This window comes from Notolabrus celidotus, chromosome 1 (assembly GCF_009762535.1).
Source record: "Notolabrus celidotus isolate fNotCel1 chromosome 1, fNotCel1.pri, whole genome shotgun sequence".
Classification (NCBI taxonomy): Eukaryota; Metazoa; Chordata; class Actinopteri; order Labriformes; family Labridae; genus Notolabrus; species Notolabrus celidotus.
Genome location: NC_048272.1, coordinates 28,310,044 through 28,329,404, shown reverse-complemented (window position 1 = coordinate 28,329,404; position 19,361 = coordinate 28,310,044). Strand labels below are relative to the sequence as shown.

At 39.2% G+C, this 19,361-nt stretch overlaps 2 protein-coding genes across 4 annotated transcripts; both read right to left on the bottom strand.

Moving 5' to 3' along the window:
- Window positions 1-2,217: 2,217 nt before the first annotated feature.
- On the bottom strand, window positions 2,218-7,871 carry cxxc1b (CXXC finger protein 1b). 2 transcript variants are annotated; one of them, XM_034690339.1, is made up of 15 exons: window positions 7,676-7,871; window positions 6,812-6,927; window positions 6,620-6,720; window positions 6,374-6,510; window positions 5,427-5,582; window positions 5,240-5,287; window positions 4,937-5,077; window positions 4,436-4,543; window positions 4,169-4,347; window positions 3,679-3,886; window positions 3,359-3,469; window positions 3,204-3,253; window positions 3,032-3,128; window positions 2,733-2,885; window positions 2,218-2,590 (listed from the first exon to the last, which is right to left on the bottom strand). In XM_034690339.1, exons 1-15 carry the CDS (start codon window positions 7,676-7,678, stop codon window positions 2,444-2,446), a joined length of 1,755 nt encoding a protein of 584 aa, XP_034546230.1. In that variant the 5' UTR covers window positions 7,679-7,871; the 3' UTR covers window positions 2,218-2,443. The 2 variants fall into 2 exon arrangements, with proteins under 2 accessions (XP_034546230.1, XP_034546237.1); XM_034690346.1 differs by lacking the exon at window positions 5,240-5,287 and having other exon boundaries at window positions 7,676-7,869.
- Window positions 7,872-11,530: 3,659 nt separating this feature from the next.
- Window positions 11,531-18,704, bottom strand: tfe3b (transcription factor binding to IGHM enhancer 3b). Of its 2 annotated transcripts, none has more exons than XM_034688813.1 (9): window positions 18,466-18,704; window positions 16,927-17,152; window positions 16,611-16,835; window positions 16,020-16,115; window positions 15,213-15,315; window positions 15,062-15,118; window positions 14,627-14,702; window positions 14,287-14,434; window positions 11,531-13,668 (listed from the first exon to the last, which is right to left on the bottom strand). In XM_034688813.1, the coding sequence occupies exons 2-9, from the start codon at window positions 17,116-17,118 to the stop codon at window positions 13,210-13,212; spliced, it is 1,356 nt and encodes a 451-aa protein (XP_034544704.1). In that variant the 5' UTR covers window positions 17,119-17,152; window positions 18,466-18,704; the 3' UTR covers window positions 11,531-13,209. The 2 variants fall into 2 exon arrangements, with proteins under 2 accessions (XP_034544704.1, XP_034544698.1); XM_034688807.1 differs by having other exon boundaries at window positions 18,528-18,704.
- Between the last annotated feature and the right edge of the window lie 657 nt (window positions 18,705-19,361).

The following is a 19,361-nucleotide window of genomic DNA, read 5'->3' as shown; positions in this document are numbered from 1 at the left end:
CCCTTATCATAACCTGAACCCTATCCCTAATCACAACCCTAATCCTAACCCTAATCATAACCTTAACCCTTATCATAACCTGAACCCAAATCCTAATCATAACCTTAATCCCAACCCTAATCATAAACCTAATCCTAACCCGAACCCTAATAATAACCCTTACTCTAATCCTAATCATAACCCTAACCCTATTCCTAACCATAACCCTAATCCTAATCATAACCCTAACCACAACCCTAGCCCTATCCCTAATCACAACCCTATCCTTAATCACAACCCTAACCCTAATCACAGCCCTAACCCTAACTCTATCCCTAATCTCAACCTTAACCCTAATCTCAACCCTAACCCTAATCACAACCCTAACCCTAATCATAACCCTAACCCTATCCCCAATCACAACCCTAACCCTAACCCTTATCACAGCCCTAACCCTAACTCTATCCCTAATCTCAACCCTAACCCTAATCTCAACCCTAACCCTAATCACAACCCTAACTCTAACCCTCATCATAACCCTAACCCTAACCCTAATCACAACCCTAACCCTATCCCTAATCACAACCCTAACCCTAATTACAACACTAACCCTATCCCTAATCACAATCCTAACTCTAACCATAACCCTATCCCTAATCACAACCCTAACCCTATCCCTAATCACAACCCTAAGCCTATCCCCAATCACAACCCTAACCCTAACCTTAACCCTATCCCTAATCACAACCCTAACCCTAATCACAACCCTAACCCTATCCCTAATCACAACCCTAACCCTAATCACAACCCGAAGCCTATCCCCAATCACAACCCTAACTCTAACCTTAACCCTATCCCTAATCACAACCCTAACCCTAATCATAACCTTAACCTAACGATAATCACAACCCTAACCCTAATCACAACCCTAACCCTAACCCTAATCACAACCCTAACCCTAATCACAACCCTAACCCTAATCACAACCCTAACCCCAATCAAAACCCTAACCCTAATCATAACCCTAGGATCAGGGTGAGAATGGTCTTGTAACAGGACAAATGCACACTATTGGGCAATTATAAAGTGTCTCATAAAAACACTGCATGTAAAAGGGTTTTTAACACACAAACCATTAGTTTTTTGCAAAATTAAGGTAAAATATACGGCTACAAAAGATCCTAAATTAAGAGCTGTTCGGGAGTTGAAAGAGCCGGCTCTTCTTTGGGAGCCGAGTTAAAAGAGACGGCTCTCTGAAAAGAGCCGAACTTCCCATCACTAAAGCACATGCTTACTACCATTTGCACTCTTAGTTGCTCTTGGAACTATTTGTATTGTAAAACGTATCAATGTAAATACTTCAGACCTGTACCATAGTGATAAACAGATAACACTTTAATTTGAATCAAGTAAATACAACTTGTATACTTTAAAACAGAGGGTCATTTAATTCCTTGTGGACTCAACATGACAGCATTTATACTTTTCAAGTAATTGATCTTAAACGCTTTCAGAAAATTAACAGTCGCAAGACTCACATATCCCTTCAAGCCACTAAATGGTATCATAACAATGGTGTATATGCTGTTTTGTAATGACACAGCACAATTTTATAATTTATTAGAAATGTATTCAAATTATTTCACGGACCCCCTGCTATGGTTCGCGGATCCCCAGGGGTCCCAGGACCCCACTTTGAGAACAACTGAGCTAGAGTACCGTAATTGAGCTTTCAGCCTGCAGAGAAAGTTGTGAGGCACAGACCCCCAAGCTCTCTGCCCGACTCCACTGATCACACTATAACTTAAATATAAGACTCTTTGAATCAAAAGAGCGCTCTACAAGGTTAATGTACCATAAAACATAAACAATATTCCTCCGTTTTATGTGAATGCATGATTATGAAGTGAAGGAGAAAAGATGTGAAAAAAGTTGTGCAGTGTCGCTGTCTTTTCCAGCACAGTGTGCACTCAACTTTCAATGAATGGGGATGTGTTTTGTTAATAGGGTCAGGTCGCACGCAGCCATGTTGGAATCATTTTCCAGGACTATATGTGATTTTCCAGGACATTTTACTTTTTCTCCCATTTTCCAGGTGTTTTCCAGTACTGGAAAACTGGTCAACTGTTTTCCAGGTTTTCCAGGACGCGTGGGAACCCTGACCAACACAAGTTAAACTTGCAGAGTGAAATAAAATAAAGTTGAAAATAACAGGTACATCATTAACACACACACATCTTAGCACTTTAAGATGTTTATTCAGGTCAATCATACCAAAACCAGCAGTTTCAAAACAGCAATTCATCTACCAATCAAAAAATATATATCCATCCGTTAACATCTTCAAGTTAATACTCATACAAAGGTTTTAAAATAATCATCTAGTTATAAAATCGTTCAAATGGTAGTTATTAAGTTCAAAGCCATGTTGCATACAGAGATTCTGAGATGCAGACAAGTTCCACTACCTATCTTTGTTAGTCCTGAGATCAGTCGTAATGGGATCATGCTGAATAGTTTGGTGCAGCATCAGAGCGAGCAGACCAGCTCTGTTGGTCATTGCAGTCCTGACATTACGCTCCTGTTCAAAGAGCTCGTCCAACTTGTACCACTGTGGACGAAGATTAGAAAACATGCTGTTAAAATGAGTTGTTCTTAACCATTGTTTAAAATGTATTTACCATCAGATTGACAACAACTCAAAAAACAAAAAGTCCAAGATCTGTCCTTCACCTACGCAAAGTGTGACTCACCACTCTGACCCTTTCCAGGTCAACTTCTGCTCTCCTCAGCTTTTCCCAGTTGTAATGTTTGTTGCATTTCCTTTTGGAGACTCTGCAGTAATCTCCAGTCAGCTCAAACACATTCTTCACCAGAGGACATCCGCACACCTCATCCACTGGGATCTAGTCCCCAAACAAAATCATAATGTTAAATTCTCCCCATAAATACTGCTTCATGTGTAGCAGGTTAACTCGTTCAATAACTTAATAAGTTCTTAGTGAGGCTGAAATCTTTGAAAATTGTAAATGACTGAAGGGTTCACACTGACCTTAGGATCTCTCGAGTGTTCTGGACACAAAACCTGAAGCCTCTTACAATATGTTTTGCTTTGGGGATTGTACACATCACAGAACAGTCTGGTTGCTCTGTGGAAAAAAGAGATAATTAAGTAACAGGACAAGTGATGATATTTCAAACTGAAAGTATTTTATTTGTCTTACCCCTCTATTCTTGTAGGGTACATGGAACCAAAGGACGTCTGACTCTCATACTGTAAGACAATAATTAGAAAAGGAAAGTTAAGTGTAGTCTATGTGCTTTTGTGAGTGCTTTCATCCATTCTTTGAAACATAAAAGACAATATAAAAAATAAAACCTTTGCGTAACATCTCTCCATATGTCTCAGCGCCACTTTTGGATTGATTGGATGACTACAAGAGACACAGAAAATCTGCAGGTCTGTGTCCTCACTGTCACCTTCATTCACCTGTAAACACATGTAACGGATTTTGTTAAAACAGGGTTATCGTTTCTCTTTTAGTAGCTTCAAATAAACAGAGGACGTCTGAATGATAACTTAATCCAGACCTATCTTTAACAGGAACCAAGGCACAGGAACAAAAAACTTGTGAACATGAAAAAACACTTAGGATAATCCAATTGTTGACAAAGAAAGAAAACAATCAGCCAGCTCACCTCCTCGTCCTGCTGAACCGCCTGCTGCTTGGCCTTGGCAATGATGCCTTCGAGTTCATGAAAGCGCCGCTCCATTTCTGTGAGACGCAGCCGGGCATTCTGCTGTTCCTTACGAATGCGCTCAAGTTGCTTTTTACCATGCTCCTCAGCGATGCAGGGACTCTGCTGCCACTGCTGGATACGCTGAGGGAGGATCTCATAAATCCGGCTGTGGATTAAAAGGCACAGATTCTGGTTCATAAGTCCCCATCACAAAACAGTGTTGTACAAAAGCTACTTTGACGGAGCATTTAATTATTCTAGCACTAGGTGGAGCCATTGTACTATAATGTGATTCAATCAGGGATTATTACTGCTCTCACTAAACTTGCTGAAAATTTTGACTTAGTCCATTTAAAGCTTGTCCTAAAAAAATGTATCAGCCCTGATAGCAATACACTCATGCATGAAAAGGTAAAAAAAAAAAAAAGGTAAAGGTAAGATTTCTTACTTTGCTGCTAACTTCATGCCACAATCCTCAGAGCAGTATTTGGAGTTGGCTCTTGCTGCTTCCACACAGTTTGGCCCTAGACACTGACGCTGACCTGTGTTATCCCGGAGCTCTCCCTTCTCACTGTATCTGGTTTTGTCTTTGTGCTTCTGCTTCTGTTTGTGACGTCGTGCCTCCTTCTAAAGAGTTCAAAAACAGGGTTAAGCACACATGATCTTACAGTGTCTGTTATAAATATTCATAACGTTTTTAATTAGAAGTACCAACCTTTTTGTCAAACTTCTTTTCTCGTCTTTTGACATGCTTCACCTTCACAGCTTTCTTGCGCATGACTGGACTGAAAGGGGGCTCATCATCGTCATCAGTAGCCCATGTCTGGGTGAGCGGATAGAAAAAAAATGTTTGATTACCAAAGGAAAAGTCTGGCATGGTGAACTTACAGGCCATCAAAAAAATCAAATAGAATGATTCTGCATTGAAAGCAGTTTTACGCTAAAGGATTTTGGTTTTAATAACAGTTTCAGAAAGCCCTGGCTTTTGTCAGTCGATGTTTTCTTGCACTATTGTGTTGTAATGTTATTTTGGTAACTGAGTCTTTGCCTACCTCTCTACCATGTTTCTGTTTTAATATGGATGCAAAACAAATTTCCCTCCAGGGACAACAGAGTTGAGTTTGGCAGGTTTTGAAATTAAGATCCCGAGGATGTGCAACTAAAATGAGGAGTCCTTTTTTGCAGCAGAAGTGGTGAGATGTCAAATATTACTTACCAGGCTATTATTGATTCCTGCTGCCTTATACTGCTGGTAGAGTTCTGCTTCACTGTCATAGTCGTCAGAGTACCGTCTCCGTCTGTGGTTCTCTCTCCTTTCTTGCAGAGATAGTTCTTCGTCCTTCACGCGCAGCATTTTCTGTGAAAAACAACAAACTGCATGTTGCACATTTTCAAAGTAGCCACAAGGGAATGCACAAATACATCAGAGATCAGTGAGTGCTAAATGCTTTGATGATTGAAAAAAGATCAACCATGTAAGTTTCTACTTAAAAACTTTTCTGTGTTATAGAGCTGGTACCTTTGAAGCTTCTTCATGAATGATACCCCTCTTACAACAAAGAACGTTCTGGTAAAAGATTATCGTAGCTTGAATGCATAGACATTTACATCAAGAAAAACAACTGAACAGAGCAGAATTGTTAAATATTAATCCTCACTTTGCTGGAATAGGCTTATTAAAAGAAAACTAAGAAACAGTAACTTACCCTGGCTCGAACCTCACATTGCCTAAACCTGCACTTCTGTCTGATTTTGTTTGGGCCTCCAAACTTCTTCATGTCCTTGCAGAAGTCACACTGAGCACAGTCCTCAGTCCTTCTGCAGGGCTCACATTCCCCACACATACGGACTGAACGCTTCACCTGAGAACATTAAACAATAGACAATATAGGCTGATGCAATAACAGTGGTCAGTGGATCAGAGCTATATAAACAGTCCATTTATCATTTATATAGCCATAAATCATGTGTATTTGCAGTGGTCTTGATTAGGGGTGCAACGATACACAAAATCCACGGTTCGGTTCGATTAGTTCGATACGTTTTCGATACAGAAAAGAGACGTTTCCATGCCTTTTTACTTGTTGTTTATTGAAATTACCAATATTTGTTTCAGCTCAAAAGCACAGTTTTGAAATTAAATTAAATGTATCAGGGGCAGCTATACCTGCCACATGTTCTGCTGTATATGGGGGGGTTGTGTGTGTGTGTGTGTGTGTGTTTTTGTGTGTATGTTTTCTGTGTGTGTTTGTATGTGTTTGTGTGTGTGTGTGTGTGTGTGTGTGTGTGTGTGTGTGTGTGTGTGTGTGTGTGTGTGTGTGTGTGTGTGTGTCTGTCTGTCTGTCTGTCTGTCTGCGCATCTGTCGTGCGCGATAGAGAGCAGAGGAGAATTGTGAACGTGCGACCCTGTAAAGACAGAAATGACATCACGTCATGTATATAAGATAAATAACATGAGGACATTTAGTCTGTTAAATAAAAGAACAAGGTTTAGACCTTTCAGCACAGAGCGCCTCGTCAGAAGTTGATCAAATAAATATAAAATTGCGTATCATTCGGTTCATAGGGCGTACTGAACCGTGACCACTGTATCAAACGGTTCGATACAGATACACGTATTGTTGCACCCCTAGTCTTGATCACTTCAGCTTACTTTAGATCCACGCCGCCTTTCACTCTTATAGTCTGGAGTACTCGGGGTGCTGTAGGATTTTTCAGTTCTGTCAGGCTCAGTGTCCTTCTCTTTGGGTTTCTTGGATCTATACTTTATTTCCAGTGACGAGTTTTCACCTAGTGACAGTGAGAAAAAAACAACCATGTTATTTCATTAAACGGTTTTAATAGTATATTTATCGCATGAAATGATTCATACTGTGATAACAACAATATAACTCATCACCTCTGCAGTTCGTGCAGTACCATTCTCGGATTGCCTTTGCAGTCTTCTCTGTGATGTTGATGCAGTGTCCATGGAACCACTCATTACAGTTATCACAGCCGCTGACAGACAAAGAAGCACATGAAAATTATATGAGTACTTCTGAATTCATCTGCATTAATGGAGTAATAACAATAACTGTTATTTACTTACATCATGAAACAGTTGATGTCGGGTTTCCTGCAGATACAGTACAGTGGTGCATTCTCTCCATCCATACTGCTGGTCTCTGGCCCTGGTGCATGGTCAATATCTGACATTTCGCTATCCTGAAAAGAACGACATGCACCATGATTCAAAACCATAGTACATTAGTGATTTTTTTTCAGAGCCTCAGTGACTATGCATTACTTAGACCTTTGTCACAGCACTAGATTTCAAAAGGATGCTTGGACTAGTGTACTAGTTACAGCTTGACCAATGCACAATTCGCTCCATCGGACTTTTCCCCCGCTGAAACTAAACGTCAACAGAGAATCAAATGTACTTAGGCTAATGTTTGTTTCTTGCACCAACTCCCTTCAAGCACAGCTTCAGGGCTAGCGATCGAAGTTATGCCTTTTTAAATTTGTTGTTTGTACTATCTAAAAGCTTTCATGTAGTGATATTCAGATAACTTGATTTCCTGCGCCACATTTGACGAGTTGATCAGCAATCTAGAGTTTACTGGACCCAAACGACATAACAGGGTCTCAATTTAGGTTACACACACAGCAGCTCCCCGTAATGTTATGAGCTCAGGTTAGCTAGCACAGTAGTCAGTTAGCTTAACTACAGTTTACAGTAGACCCCGGGAGAAAGCTTGCCTTGCTGTGCCTTATCATCACAAAGTTGTTACAACAGACTGAATCATCTCTCTGTAGTAACCAAATGACTTTTATTCAAACATCATCAATATATCCGACTGCGACAGAGTAAAGTTAGCGCTCGTCCATGTAAAGCTATCGAAGCTGAATTAGCTCTTTCTCTTACGATTTGAACATTGTAAATGCATGATCATCGTTTTTGAATACTTACCATTGTTGCGATCTGGGATAGTTGTGTTTGTATTTAAAATAAGTGAAAAGGCATTCAATACATTACAAAAGAAAACACTGAATCTACTGGGCTAGCTCTGAAGCTAGTGAGATGTTTGGATGAAGCGGAACATCATTGGCTAAACTTCGGCCCCAGTCGGCTGAACTCGTTACCATTCGTTAAACTATCATCGGCCATTGGTCAGTTTTCTTCTTCTATGGTTTGACATTAACGTCCCGAATAGAACAGCGCCATCTGTTGTACAAACGTGTTAAAAAAATCAAAACACTTTTGTCATGACATGTACGGAAGCTCTAAAAGGGCATGATTAAATACATTTAGTATTATTATTATTTTTTCGAGTTAATTTTGTCGTTATCTCGAGAAAACAAAGCTTGTTATGTCGAGATCTGTACTTATTTTTCTTTATAATAAGATAAGATAAGATAGTCCTGTACTCGTCCCACAAAGGGGAAATTCATCGGTCACAGTAGCAAAGTGGACAGTGCAAAAAAAATGAATAAATAAATAAATAAAGCAAACAAGAGCCTATAAAGTAACAGTTATTAAAAAGTTATTAGCAATTAAAATGAATTAAAATGAGATTAATAATCCCATTTTATCCAGAGACGAGGCTCGCTTTTTGTGTTTTTGATCTTCAACCTGTAAAATAAATGTCTCTTAACAAAATGTATTGTAATTTTTTACTTTGCAAAATTTTCTAAACAATGTTGGAGAAACAAAAACAAGCAAAAAGAAAAAAACAATGAAAGAAACTGAAAACAGGCCTTTCCCATTACCTGAAGTCACTCTTTACCAAATGTACAGTAGCCCTAAAATGACTTGATTACATACATTTATTTTCTCTGTTTTCTCGAGATAAAAAATATATTTTATTTCTTTTCGCGAGACCTCGACTCGTTTTTCTTGTTATTTCAAGATAACAAGCTTCGTTTTCTCGAGATAACAAGAAAATTAACTCATTATCTCCAGAAAACTGAGAAAATAAATGTTTTTTATCATGTCCTTTTAGGGCTTCCGTAAAGATGTGAGTGAAAAGATTCAACATTTTTTCAAGATTCACACTACAATGGGGTATTAGGGCCACATTGAGGAGAAAAATGAAATTGCAACAAAAAGCGATAATGTTGTAAGAAAAAAGTGATTTTGTAATGAGAATAAATTCACTGTGTTACGAGAATACAGTCACTGTGTTACGAGCCCTTTGCACAATATTTTGAGAGGACAGGCATCTGACTGTTCATCCCTTCAAAATAAGTCAAATGTTAACCAGAACTTCTAATTTATTATAATTTTATATCCATAACAGACTTTATTCTTATAATATTATGACTTCTCATTATATTACGACTTTATTCTAGAATTTTTTTTCATTCTTATTTTTCAAATATTTTTATTGAATTTTTCCGTTTATGGAAAAAAAAGGAAAAGGACATTTTAGATGCACAACTATAAACAACTACCCAACTTAGACAACTCATTCAATCACACTCATTCACACCACAAGAAACAAAATGGACAAGACAGTACAATCAGTATTAAGAGTATTAATACTTTATTACTTAAATCAATTGTCAAAAAGTATTAAGAAGTGGATAAATAATAGAGCAGAGTGGGGAAAAAAAAGGAAGAGGAGAGAACAAAAAATCAACAACTCAGTAGTTCATTGGTTTTCAGCTTCAATATGTAAGGTATCTATATGAAGTAAAAATGCAATTCTTGAAATCTTAAGGATATTTTTTCCTTAATGTGGCCAATATGATCCATCATAATGCCTTTCATATAATCAGGTTGAGACCTGCTTTTCCATTATCATTATCATTATGCAGGATAAAAAAAGTTATATTTTTATAAAAGAAATACCTTTGCATTTTGCATTTATAAACACAAACACACACACACACACACACACACACACACACACACACACACACACACACACACACACACACACACACACACACACAAGGGGCGGGGGGGCACGGACACGGACGCTGCCAAAGCGCCTCTTTAGTGCAACTTCAGCCCCAGTGCTATCTGCTGACAGTCAGTGATGGATGCAACTCTATTCGGGACTTTGAGCTGGTTCGCCTACTACGAAAATATGAAATAAAAAGTAAGTAAAATATTTTTCTTAAGAAAGTCCTATAATACAGAGAGCAACACAGGATGAGTGTGGGATAATTAGTTTGATTATTTCCTGTTGGTTACAATAATCAAATATCTAATTGTACATATCTTGAAAACAAAAGATTGTTTGGCACTAAACATGCCATCAGAAAATAGTATAACTGTCACATAACGTTAGTATTATCTTAAGACATATAATGTCAACTAATAGCAAATTCATCGCCTTACATTCTTTAGCTGTCAGGATATCTATGTTGCACCTTTTATCTACATTGTAAATGTTTCTCAGATGGTGATTAATAATAGATTAACCTCTGCCATTTCCAAGCTGTCTACTCATCACTAACAGCCACAAAACCTTATAGCTTCAGACCTGACTCTGGGCTTGTGATATCAACAGAGAATATGTTTTTAATTATCATTATATCACAAGATTATCTTGGTGAAGAAGAGTAAATGCAATATTGAAATGCAAAGGTTATTTTCCTTTTTTTTCAGTTGGTGGAATACACCTTCATGACTTGGTCTAAGACTTGCCGGTCCAGTCTCATTTCTTTTACAGTAGTTTTCCCTTGTTCTACATCCTTGGGTGGTCTTCTCCAACTTCAGATCAAAGCAAGTAACATCTAAAAGTGGATGCTACAATGAATTCTGAGTCACCAGACACAAAGAAACTGTATAGAACTGATGATAAACCAAACATCCAAGACTCACTTGTTATATCTGATGACTCCATCACAGTTCTAACGGGTATGTTTCCAGAGAACACGGTTCATTGTCAGTAATGATTGGTAGTTTGTTAAGAAACTGAACCTCCTTTTGCTCTGTTTTTACAGAATCTATGACCCAGGTCACAAGTGTTTCCGAGCAGACCCCCACTGAGGACACTCACTCAACTAACTTTGAGGATGTATTCCCGAATAAAGTAATAGGTAACTTATACAAGTTCTATACTAATAGCTATTACCTCTTAAAATAATGTTTTATTCAAGATTTCTATTTGTTTCTTTTAAATGTCTGGTGCTGAAGCTTTTGTTGACACTAACTTGCATAACAACCAATAAGGTGGAGTGACTGGAGCAATATCCTGCAGTCATCAGTGCTCTGTAGAGAAAGACCAACCAGAGCCTCTTGGTCCCCTGCTACCACCCTCTGTGGGTGCCTGCACAGTCTATGAAGAAAATCAGTCGTTCAGATCAATCACCAAGAGCCAGGAAAGCACCAAAACCACGACCCTCTACACGGAGCCAGACAGTGACGGTAAGGACAGAAAACTAGTGATCCCTTTGAAATCCTACTTCATGATGCTTGTTTCCTCAAATTAAAACTTTCTTCTATCCCCTGACCCTTTGTCTTTCTCACTACCCTACATCCCCTGAGATATTTGTGCTGCTATCCTTATGGCCTGCCTCTTCTGTCACCCTCTGGACTGTTTACTGGCCACGGTGAGAGGGTGTAATGCGTGTGTTTGGTCGCTGTGCTCGTCCCTGTGCAGCTGCCAGCCCTCCAGCCTGCAGCCTTTCCTGGACATCACTCACCACTGTGACTTCTGTGGATGCTGGGGAATTTGCTGCTGCCAGTGTGAATGCTCAATCTGTGAGATCTGCCTTCAGGCTACAGAGTGTCTGGACCTCGCTATGGAAATCTCTCAGATGTTATACCACTGATGCAGGCTGCTAACAAACAAGCACATTCAGACAAGAATCACTGGAAATCATTTATTTGTTAAAATTGTCCTAAAGCCAACTTGGAGGGACAAGACACAAATGCTACCTGTTTATGGTTAACAGTCAAAGCTAGCACTCAAAACCTGTCAGGATAAGACATCTTTAATATTGTGTTTACATGGAAAAAGATGAACGTAAGAGCAATGCAGTTAGCAGCACGAAGCTGTGGAGTAAAGCTGCTCTTAGTTTACAACAATGTAGGGAAGTTCTGAGTTAACAGATAGGACACCTTTAAATCATTCTATTAAAAAAAAACAGGGTTCTGGATGCCTCAACTCATTTTACATTGAGGTTCGTCACAGCTTAAAAAATAGTTAAAAGTTTAATTACTCTGAGGTTGTACAGAAGAAAAAAAAAACAGTGCGTCAGTGTGAAATGAAAACAACACATTCATTTACTGTACATTATGTTGGATTTAGCATTTGATCAACTGAATGCCATTCTAGAGTTTGTGGCTAATTCAATTGGAGGTTTCACACACAACAGTTACACCTTATCACTACAGAGGTGAGGCTAGTGGTTGGTTGAAAAAAGGCTAAAGCCCTGTGAATTCATAAAATGAGCAATAATGTTTATTATAAGATATATTACTTTCAATAAAAAAGCAATAGTCTTGGTAGAACATGCTAACAGGTAACATTACTCTGTGATCACCAAGAATGACAGAGACAAACAAGTTTTGACAACACAGATTTTAGTCTCAAGAAACTACTTAACTATTATTTAGATGTAAAAAATGTCATGAACTACAGTACTATTGAAAAAGAAAATTGTTCTGCATCGCTCAAACAGTCTTGCACTTTCATCATATGAGTGAATATATTAAAAAAAGTATATGCTGATTTGTAATTGTAGCTACTCTGGAAGAAGACCTGCTTTGGCTAACTAGCTGCAGCAGCAAGTGATTTCCCACTGCTTTTAAGGGTTATTACAAATACATGCAACCTGGGCATCCACTGTGTGTAATAGTAATAAAAACAGACAAAAGCTCTCATAAAATGCATAGACTGCCATAAAATAAGGTGCAATAAAATTGCTCAAAATAAAACATTCTTATATACAATATGCAGAAAATATTTCACAATGTGCCGATTCACTATACAAAGATCCCTTCTGTAGGTGCTGGTGAAACAATCCCCAACATGGTTAAGCATGTGAATGCTCCTAATAAACCCTGATTCCAGTCAGTTTAGAAAACAGAAATAAAAAATATATATACTGTGTGTTGGCATCTCTTGATCAGTTTGTCGTATGCCAATGTTATTGTGAGAAAAACCCTCGCAGCTTCCTTTCTTACAAATAAATGCACAATAAATTCAAGCAAACTTTATATCCCTCTTAGATCTCTGAAATAAATCTTAAAAACTATGTATGAATGCATTTCTTAATGCCATGCCCCTATTTTACAATATTCCATTTTAATAAGATTGCATCTCTAAATCCATATATAGTTACTGGACCTTCTCCATACAGGGACAATGATGATTAGGTCTATATGGCAAAACATTTGTTAGTTACGATCTTATTGTTAACTATGTTTGCTTTTCTAAGTTCAATACTACGGTCCTATACATAGCTTTGTGTTATTAAAAGATAGACCTCACTTTTTGACATTCTTGTCCCTACAGAAAGTCTCTGATAGCCACACAGAGCTCATCACAAGTCTTCATCCATTTCAAGGCTGCTCCTGCGACTGCTAGTTTTAGAGGCACCTGGTGACAAAGGAGAAAACAGTGGATCGCCCACCCTCTCAGGAGACAGGGTACACCCGTCGTCCATAAGAATGTCTCCCAAGCCCACGTCAGGGTAAAGTGCTGAGGCGGAGGTGTCGTCAAGCTCAGCAAAGCTCAGGCTGCCCAGGTCCAGGGGGCTGCTGATGGTGAGTCCTGCAGGAGAGTCCGAGGAGGGCGGGGACAAGAAGGAGGCTGGCAGTGGCTGTCCGAGGCCTGCCAGTCTGATACCAAGGAGGTTATGGTTGGAGGCTCCTGAGCTTGGAGGCAGAGACTGGCTGCTTTGCTGGACCTGCTGCTGGAGCAGGGAGGGATCAGAGCTCAGACCAGAGGAGACACTGTTTGGCGTGGAGATGCCATGGAGTCGTGCCTGCATTTCCAGCTCCTATAGGCACAGCAGCACATTTACACTCAGATGAGTTGGACAAATTTATCATTTACCAACACCAGTTTTTGCCTTTTTTATCCTCACAAAACTTTGCCTTAAAAAAGTTTATCTTAGCAGTGTAACCTAAATGAAACGAGTTAAGGATATAAAAGAGCTTTTTTTTACTTTCCACAAAATGAACAAACTTTCGGTTCTAGTTTCTTCTCCTTTTTAGGCACACTTATTTTTTGAGGTTCATTGCTGTCAAATCAGGATCACAGGACATGCTTAATGCACTTTTTGATTGAAATAAACCCTGCTTAACTTTAAATAACTTTATTTTAATTGAATTATACAACCATTAGATGCCATGTTTAAACCTAAGTCAAAATAAAAATACTGAATGCTACATATTTCAGCATCAAAACATGTTAGTCTACACAGAGACTGGCTAAGTTGCATGCTAACTTAAGGTATAAACACTTCTTAAAATGCAACACACATTCTTATTGCACATTTGCATCACTGTTATAGCTGTCACTGTTATAACTACTTCAAGTTAGACACTTCAGCGATCTTTGTACTTGAAGTCATGTAAATCCAACCGTCTGACACAGTTGACAGTTACATACTAACCTGGATGCGCAACATTAGACCGTGGTTTGCCTGCTCCAGCTTTTTCTGTCGCATCTCGACATCTTTGGATCTCTGCTGCTCTTTCTGTAACTTTCTGATGTAGTCCACAGAAGCTTTTAAAATGGTGCCTTTATTCCAGCGCATCTCCCTGTCATCATTGTGAAATCGGTGAATATATTTTAAAGAGGCAGTGAGAAGAGGAGAAAAAAAAAAGACAATACAAAAATGTATCTTGTAAGAAAATAGCTGTGTGTCTACATATGAATGACAAATACTTTCAGATCCATGAAGTACTGAGCAAAGGAAAAATAAGCATTCTGAGAAATCACACTGCACTTACGGGTCACTTGATTTGGGTATCAGAGTACCCAGCTCCTTTATACGGTCATTAATATTGAATCTTCGCCTCCTCTCAACTGAGGACAAGAAACAAAAGTCAGGGGAAGCATAGAGAAGTATTTCTTCTAAAGTCAGTCATCACTATGTGAGAGATTTAACATAATTCATGTGAAGACTGAGAGGTATTTATCATAGTCGGATGTGAAAATGTCAGAATCAGAATCAGAATCAGCTTTATTGTCGTTGTACAAGCACAATGAAATTTCGTCTGACTTCTCTCGTTTAAAGATAAGAATTTAACAAAAATATATATAGTATCACATATATAGTGATCACAATTGAAACCCTTTAATTTCTCATGAAAACTGCAATCACTGATGAATGCAGATGAGGATAAATAAATAAATAAAAACAGCTGAATCAAAGCGTCACTTACTGAGGTTGTGGTTGTCTTTCTTCTGCCTTTCTTTCATAAATGCTTTGGCATCTGTATCTGGAAGACAAATCCAGTGTCTTATGCCAAAAAGCATCTAAAACACTGAAAAAAAGCAGGTCTTCTAAAATTAAAAGATATAAAGAAAACTTACCAGTTATTTCCCTTTTAATTTCAGCAGGGCAGGAGTTGCTGACAGTGAGAGTAGGAGCGGCCATTCCAGGGCTATGGTATACATCCAACAAATTTCCTGGGAGCTACAGAGAGAGAACAAACAAAGCAAATCCATCATGCATAAAAGAAAAATTATGCGTTAATGTGAAACGTAAAAGGCAACTGGTTCCATGAGTGGAAATATACCAAATATGCCACATGTAAGAGATGGTGTTAAAGGACATCAAAATGATTTAAATGACAGACCTTCTGTCAGGATGAAACAGAGAATACAAAAAAATCACATTATATTCTGATATATAACACTTATATTATTTTAAAGCTCACAAGACAGCATTTACCTCACTGTGCTTTTTAATCTTTTCCTCCAACAGCATGACCATAATCCTCATTTTCTGATAAGCTGCAAAATGTTGGCAAGCTCTGTCTATGTGACAGAGTGAAGTTAACCCAGCAGCTATAATATGCTTTCAGATGAGTACTTTCTGCTTTGTTTCGCTTCTCCCTATCTTGTATCTTCAGACAGTTTTGCCCCGCCCAGGCAGCACTTTTGTGACAAATAGTAACCAAGTGCCAAAAGTGTCTATTTACTACTACGTCTTCAGAATTCCTCACATGAAGGAGACTGTCCATTCACATAAAAAAGGCTTGATGTTTAAAAACTTCATGGGTGAGGACTGTCTGAAAACAATTTTGCTATCCTGTTTGTCTAAAGAGGAACCGGACAAGTCAAAAATAAATATTCAAAACAAAGTACACATGGTTAAAAGTTTGCTGGTTTCCATACCGTGCTGGGCAGCTGAAGACCGGAGTCAATCAAGGTGATGATGTCGTCATTAAAACTGGATTCAAGACTTATGATGTCATCAATCACATCATCAATCTAGATAATGACAGAGGACGTTAGTTACTCAGTTAAGACTTTAAACATGTGAAAGTAATAAGCATGTATAAAGTGTAATTAGTCATCTAAAACAGTTAAGTGTACCCACTTGAGGACTGAATGTCAACACTGTGTAAGCTAACAGTTCTGAAGGGGTTTGATTTCAAAGAGAGAGGGAGAAGTGTGCAGGAGAAGTGGTGGTATGGTTAAACTGGGGGTGCAGTATTTAACATCTTATTGTGACAACAGGCCGACAAGGGTATGATAACAAAAGCATGCATCATGACAGTGGGACCTTTGGGTACATCATTGCTTAGCAAACAAAAAGTAATTAAGGTAGCAGTGAGCAGGAGGTTAGACATTTAACTTCTCCAAAAGTAGTGGAAGTTTGTGGAAGAGTGACTGTTGACAAGGTTGTGTAATCTGCTGTACCAGCAAATCAAAACCACACACAAGAAGTTAGGGCAGTCATTTCAAAGCAGACATTTGTCATACTTCCTCCTTGTTGGATCCGATGTTGAGAAGAGCCATAGGACTGTTAGGGGCACTGCTGGCAGTTGGAGCAACTTCTGGAGCAGAACTGGACTGTGGCACAGGGGACACACCCATGGTTTGTGTAACTGCCATGTTGCCCAGTGTGGTGGAAAGGTACTGCTTCACCTGTTGCCTCTGTGCTTGCTGAATGTGGTACTTCGTGGGGTTTTCCAAGTGGGTCTGCACCTGATCATTTGAAGAGTTGTTGAGGGCTACACTCCAACTTTATTAAGTGAAAACATAAGTGATGATAATACCGCAAACAGGATTCTCTTACTTTCAGCACCTCCACAGGCACCTGTGCTGGAGGGGGGCGGGCAGCATTTGGGTGCAGCGTGACGGAGATGGCTGGAGTGGAATCAGAAGCCCGGAGCTGAGAGGCAGAGGCCTGCTGCTGGGCCTCACGTCTCTCCTGCTCCTGGGCTTGCTCTCGCATCAGCTGCTGACGCAGCAACACACGTGACGACATGGCTGAAGAGAGGTATCACAATCTAGGGATGGAGCTAGGAAACAAAATCAAAGAACAGAGGAAACATTTTGATGGGTGGCAACATTAGATTCAAATATGCAATAAACAACTCAAGCCTCATCATGATCTGTGGTACTGTCCTGGTTATATTTTAGAGACTAATCAAAACATTACATACACTTTTTTATGTTTTCAAAAACAGATCTCCGTGGCACTAATGTGCTAAGTTTAAAATACATTTAAAAGATGAGCTTTATAGTATCTAAAGGTGAATCACATTATCATACGAAAGCAACACAACCAGGACAATAAATAGACTGTTTGACTGAGCAGGATAGCATACGGCAGGGTTCATTTGGAGTATAAAATATGTTGCAGGTTTATCTTATACAGCTAGACACAGGGCTCCTTCAGTCTCCAACATTATTTACTGATAATTATGTGCACATGGAATCAATTGGAATCAAGTGAATACCCTACTTGCTTTACAAATGTTGGCTTTCTCAAAATCACCATCCGCAAAAAGAATTGAGTTCCCGTCTGATTATGTGAATGTGAGCTTCCTGAAGGCTTGAGTGATTTTTAAGTTAAGATGATCAACACACTACATCCTCAACTAGTTTCATTGAATTTCTGTCACCCAGCACATACAAGAAATATCTTAACCCCACACCTGAATCCATACCCAGTAACTACACCCACTCTTTGCACCCCGAAGTATTGACTTGCGCACACTCTCCACCCTGATACTCGATGTTACGGAGTCATACAGTTCCTGTTAACACTGAGATTTTAACATCGTAATTTTTCTCATGTACTGTAAGTAATATTCACCGACTCTGACGGAAACTATGCGCTAATAACTCCAACTGTGTCGTTAAAGGCGAAGCTGGCTGTCACCTTTGCCCTGCTGCGCGTAAATACGCGAACTGTGCCAACGCTGCTGGGAAATGTTTCCTCGGGACACAGTTAGCATCACACAGTAAAAGAGCTGCATCACTGTATGTCATGTTAGTCAGGGGAGGTTATATGAGCCACCTAGCGCTTTATGAACTGTTTAGCTGGCTTTATTTGAGCTGTGTTCGTAATCTCTATTTATAGCCAGTCTACCGTCCTGACAGCTTGACAGCTCAGCGCTGCTAACGGGCCGCGTCAGTAAACACACACATACACTTACTGTGTTTTAATGTACATTACAAACGCTTTCGAGCGGGTATGAGAAGTCAAACGGAAATATAATGGTTATTTTTGTAGCAAGCAGCGATGTTTCGATGCTACAGATAGGCGATCAGGAAGAAGTGAAAATAGGAAGTTGCAGTGAGCTAGTTAGCGAGGTAGCACGAGTACCTTTTACTTGTCCAAAAGCTAATTAGGTTGATAAGTTACTTCAGAACAAGATGAAAACATACTGTGACAAAAGGCTTGTTTAATGTAATCAAAGCCATAAACCCCCGAAGTCCTCCGCTTTCATGCCCATTTTAAGTCGGTGAAGCTCTTCGACAGTCGCTAACTTAGCCACAGGACCAGTGTTGTTTATCTTGGGCCGACGGTCTGAGGTCATCCTTCCTTCACCCGGAACTGAACAGCTGTGAGGCTCCAGGTTTTCAAAACACATTTACCTGAGCGTCAAACATTTTACATCAGGTGCCATACAGCCCAATTTCATCTCAAGTGGGCCGGACCAGTAAAATCATAACATAATAACCTATAAAGAAGGACAACTCCATTTTTTCCCCTTTGTATTAGTGCAGAAAGAACAAGTAAATTCTGAAAATGTTCACATTTAATAAACTATATTTTTACTAAAACAGCCATTGTATTTTTTTTGCCATGATGAGTCTCATAGTGGGGCCAAATATTATATTCTGTAAGCACTGAAACCTGCTGCAAACACACCAAGCACACAGGTTTCCCTCTCACCTGCATTGTTCAGGTGCACTCCATCAGCACTATGGTTGTATGCAACCCCCAGAGAACAAATCTGATATAGCAGTTACTTTTATTGAAAAATTGCAGTTATTGTCTTCTCTGTAATTTTTTCATTTTGGGAAGTCATCCGCCGGCTGGATTGGAACCTCTGGTGGGCCAGCTTTGGCCCGCGGGCTGTATGTTCGACACCCCTGTTTTAGATGGTAATATTTAACTAAAACAAGGGCTCACTTTACATTGAAAATATCAGGCAGCTGGAGATGAAAGCTGTGCTAAAATTATATTTTTTTAAAAAACAACCAGTACCTAAACTA

What these genes read in the sequence shown, in the direction of transcription:
- tfe3b (XM_034688813.1), bottom strand. Translation starts at nt 17,118, where the DNA reads ATGTCGTCACGTGTGTTGCTGCGTCAGCAGCTGATGCGAGAGCAAGCC. An exon ending in AATTAAAAGGGAAATAACTG is followed by an intron (nt 15,119 to 15,212) that starts GTAAGTTTTCTT and finishes TTTGTCTTCCAG; the next exon opens with ATACAGATGCCAAAGCATTT. An exon ending in GTCTAATGTTGCGCATCCAG is followed by an intron (nt 13,669 to 14,286) that starts GTTAGTATGTAA and finishes CTGTGCCTATAG; the next exon opens with GAGCTGGAAATGCAGGCACG.
- cxxc1b (XM_034690339.1), bottom strand. An exon ending in TTCATGAAGAAGCTTCAAAG is followed by an intron (nt 5,078 to 5,239) that starts GTACCAGCTCTA and finishes TGTTTTTCACAG; the next exon opens with AAAATGCTGCGCGTGAAGGA. An exon ending in TGGAGAGATGTTACGCAAAG is followed by an intron (nt 3,254 to 3,358) that starts GTTTTATTTTTT and finishes ATTGTCTTACAG; the next exon opens with TATGAGAGTCAGACGTCCTT.